The sequence below is a fragment of the Primulina huaijiensis genome, chromosome 13 (assembly GCF_012295235.1).
Source record: "Primulina huaijiensis isolate GDHJ02 chromosome 13, ASM1229523v2, whole genome shotgun sequence".
NCBI classification, from domain to species: Eukaryota; Viridiplantae; Streptophyta; class Magnoliopsida; order Lamiales; family Gesneriaceae; genus Primulina; species Primulina huaijiensis.
The window spans coordinates 19,232,198-19,236,933 of NC_133318.1; the positions used below are offsets into that span (position 1 = coordinate 19,232,198).

Consider the following 4,736-nt stretch of genomic DNA (forward strand, 5'->3'; position numbering starts at 1 on the left):
GTTTTTTTTATTAACTGTCGCTATTTTGCGATGGTTTAAAAGACCGTCACTATGTTGCGACGGTGTACGAAACTGTCGCTATTTAGCGACGCTTTACAATACCGTCGTCGATCAAGTTAGCGACGGTTTACATTAAACTGTCGCTAATTTAGCGACGATTTATATTATCGGTCGCTACAGTTAATACAAAACCGTCGCTAGCTAATTTAGCAACGGTTTAAAAACGTCGCAAATTCGCGACGATTTATTAAAAGCCATCGTTAACAGCGACGTTTGATTAAAAACCGTTGCAAATTTTGGCGACGGCTTGTTTTAAACCGTCGCTAATCCGTTTTTTTTTGTAGTGTGACATCATGTCAAAAATTAGACCTAAATAACCGAAAATTAAAACTATATATACATATCAAAGTTTGACAAATTAATGAACTGAAAGTAAAAATTGTTGTACCATGAAAGTTATTCTACTTTTAAAAACAAATATATACAACTGAATTGAACGCCATGAAGAGAAGCTATACTTGATTTAGACCTACATTTTAGGTATTATTTGCAAATGGTTAAAAAATTGATTATAGACTTTTTTTAAAAAATATTAATTTGAAAAACTTTGTGAAGGAAAAATTCACAATCAGATTTTTTAAGTATTTACAAATACTATCTTACTCTCGTAGCCTTGCATCTAAGGTTTATGTGCTTTAATTTGCCTCGAGTACTACTTCAAATAACTATGTATACATTATATAAAATCAAGGCTTTAAAGTCTTTGGAGACGAAGATGAAATGAGATTGCACTATAATTTGTGAGTAGGTCTCTTGTAAGACGGTCTCACAAATTTTTATCTGTGAGACGGGTCAAACATACCGATATTCACAATAAAAAGTAATACTATTAGCATAAAAAATAATAATTTTTCATGGATGACCCAAACAAGAGATCTGTATCACAAAATAAGATCCGTGAGACCGTCTCACACAAATTTTTTTGCAATCATTTGTCAAACACGTGGGTTTTGTAGGGTCAATAATGTTGTTTGAAATAATATAGCAAAAAAACGTTATTAATTAATAAGATTAAATTGGGAAGACCTTAATAAATTGCAAGGGAAAAAAAAACAAATATAATATAAAAAATGAAAATTAAATAGGGGGAAATCAATGGATGGCGTCTCATGTCCCTACAACATCTACTCGTCGTACCCAATTGTCAACGATTTACATAGTATAATATCAGAAACCAGTACATGGAACCTACATAATAAAACCAAAACCATTTTTTGTCTCAAAACTGCCTACTGTTTTTCAAATACAACACAGCCTCCAATTTAGATCCCCTCTTTACACGGCAGCCTCTAGATTTACCCCTCCAAAAAAAAAAAAAAAAAAAACTTAAAATCCAATCATTTTTTGTCTCCATGAATATAAAAAGTACTAATTATTGATTTATAAGATGTCACGACGATAATTATATCAAAAAAATAAAAATTAATGCGTCAAAACCAAATTTTAACTTCTCCATCGACGAAAACTCAAAATTGGATAAGTTAATTGACAAAAAAATCAATTTCTCATTTCTTTTTAGTTTTTAGTGTATTTTTTAAAAAAATTTGTATTTCGATATCTTAATTTGATTTCGAGATGATTTCACATATGTATGCTTAAAATGTGCGTATGTCATAAAATAATATAGATACGATAATGTCAACTATTAATCGTTGATTATTTTTTAGACCTTGTCCAAAAAAGAAAAACACAAGGGGCTCTGTGAAATTTACAACTATAAATACAGACATTTTGGTTTTCTTGATTCCCATCTTCTTCTATCCAGCTATCCATTCACGAGAGGGTAATAATTCAGGTGGGATATACACATATATATTATACTGATCCCATTCCTTCAACACTCTCTGTATCCATTCATCTTTTATTTGTATTATAAAAAATGTCTCCAGCTGCATTAATGGCAGTCTCGGGGAAACTAAGGAATCAGGATTCCATGGAAATCCAGTACCAGAAAGGAGTAAAAAACCTGTATGAAAATGGGATCGAGCATGTTCCCCGGAAGTACATTCTGCCTGTTTCTGAAAGGCCAAATGTGATCGATAGCGAAAAATCCAGCGAACCGGAGATGATCAATCTTCAGCTGCCTGTAATTGATTTTGCTGAATTACAGGGATGTAATAGAGCACAAGTTCTCAAATCTCTCGCCCACGCCTGCGAAAATTATGGGTTTTTCCAGGTTGGTAGCTTGTTCATCCCGGAACAGCATTGAGAAACCTGCTTAACCTTGATAGTTTTTTTTTTCTTTGATTTCAGAGACAAATCATCAAGGTTTATCTTGAATCATATTATCATGTTCTTATCTAAAATTCTGGATAAGCCTCACCTCACACCTTTAATAAAATAGACATATACATATATTTATGTATGTATGTATTTTTAGATAATAAATCAATACATATGGCTAATATATGTGAAAAGAGGCGTTAAAATATAAAAATATCATTGATAATCTCTCATAAACAGGAGCTTTTGATTTCTAAGAAACTAAAATCGAGGAAAAGTAGGCGAAGTTTGCATAATCTAATCACATTATACTTTTTCTTTTTAAAAAATTACAACCTGAATTAATGGACAGAAAATTACATATTTTTCGCAGCTTGTGAATCATGGAATCCCAGATGAGATCATCAGCAACGCGGTGAACGTGAGCCGAAGATTTTTCGAGTTGCCGTTAAGCGAAAGGGAAAAGTACATGTCGGCGGACACGAGCTCGCCGGTGCGATACGGGACCAGTTTCAATCAGGCAAACGACGGCGTCTTTTGTTGGAGAGATTTTTTGAAGTTGATGTGTCACCCTATACAAAATGTTCTTCATCATTGGCCTTCTACTCCGCTGGATTTCAGGTTAGGACCACAACAAGCGTCAAGTACGAGAATTATTATGTCAACACGTACAAACATATGTATAAAGTTGAATTATCCTACGTACATATATGTTTGTCTCAAATTCCAGAACTGTTGTTTTCCCAAATCCTATACGAGCAATATACACCATATTAAACCCTACATCGTGCTAAAAATCAGCGAAATTTTCTAGGCAATTGGTGGCTGCGTACGCCGAAGAAACGAGATTCTTATTCCTAATGTTGGTGGAAGCCATAGTGGAAAGCCTGGGGCTAAAAGACAAGAAGGGAACAGAATCAGACAAGAATGACGATGCCGATGACTCGTTATCATTATTATCGAAAGAATTCGAGAATGGGAGCCAGCTAATGGTTGTTAACTGCTACCCGCCATGTCCCGAACCTGATTTGACTCTTGGAATGCCACCTCATTCAGACTACGGGTTTCTCACTTTGCTGCTACAAGACGAGGTCAAGGGTCTCCAGATACACCACCGAGATACATGGGTCACCGTCCAACCCGTGCCGGGATCCTTTGTCGTAAACGTCGGAGATCACCTCGAGGTATACATAGACATATACACATACGTACACACACACATATATATACAGTATACAATCTCTGTATATTAAGATACATTAAGACTGAGTTCCATTGATTTGCGTTTGTAGATATTCAGCAACGGTAGATACAAAAGCGTGTTACACAGAGTTCTTGTAAATACTACAAAGTATCGCGTTTCAGTTGCATCCTTGCACAGTCTTCCAATCACAAGTACGGTGCGTCCGTCGCCTAAGCTTATCAGCGAGGGAAGCCCGAGGCGGTACAAAGATACAGATTTTGCTAGCTTTCTTGAGTATATCCAATCGCACGACTGCAGAAAGAAGAATTTTCTCGAGTCCAGGAAATTGAAATTGTAATAATTTGAGTAGAAATTGATTATTCTAATGTTTACATTTTTTTGGGGTAAAATATGTTGCGCGCGCGCACCCACACACACATATATATATATATATATATTAATATAACGTTATTTATTTGTGCATGGAGTATGATCATTGAGGAAGCGAATATTGTATATATCCTTCGGAAAATATAGGATTTCGAGGGCTTCGTTAATGATATCATAATTTTTTTATGGAAAGTTTGTGTCTTGTCCTCATATTAGGTTCAACTAATATCGTACTAAGTATTTAAGTTCTGACATCTCGATCAAGCTAATTAAGTTGATACTTTTAAAATCAAATAACTCGAATACCAGTGGGTGAGGAGGTGTCATAAATTTTGATGAGAATTGTTAATAAGGTATTTGGATTTTGAATTAATAAATTCATTTTAAAAAAATGTATACACACACAAAAAAATCAAACAATGCAGTTGTGAACAACTGATATAATCCCATAATTCAACGAATTAATCCAACTGGGCCCTCACTAATTAATTGCCACTATTTTAGTGTCATTTGAATAATTTACCAAAAAATTTATGTTACGGATCTTATAATATAGTTGATATTTTCAAAGTTTCAACTATTTTTATCTTTAAGATATATATTCAAACTCAAATCTTTATCAAAATATATATCTTAGCGACCCTTGGTGTGATGATGAGATACAATATCTTTATATCATTCTAAATATTTATTATCTCATCGTTCATCATCACATTGCATGAACAAACTGGTTTCTCAGTATGCTTCCAAATTAAAATTAATATATATGCTCAATAAATTGAATGTTGAAGCATATATAGATTTTTTTTTTGATTAAATGTGTTTGAAGACGACCATTATCTGAGTAATTAATTTGATACCAATGTGGGTAGATTATTAT

At 33.7% G+C, this 4,736-nt stretch overlaps 1 protein-coding gene across 1 annotated transcript; it reads left to right on the forward strand.

Annotated features, from left to right (window-relative positions):
- Positions 1-1,802: 1,802 nt before the first annotated feature.
- On the forward strand, positions 1,803-3,883 carry LOC140991720 (probable 2-oxoglutarate-dependent dioxygenase SLC1). Its single transcript, XM_073461839.1, has 4 exons — positions 1,803-2,236; positions 2,657-2,904; positions 3,098-3,467; positions 3,576-3,883. The coding sequence occupies exons 1-4, from the start codon at positions 1,940-1,942 to the stop codon at positions 3,822-3,824; spliced, it is 1,164 nt and encodes a 387-aa protein (XP_073317940.1). The 5' UTR covers positions 1,803-1,939; the 3' UTR covers positions 3,825-3,883.
- The last annotated feature ends 853 nt before the right edge of the window (positions 3,884-4,736 follow it).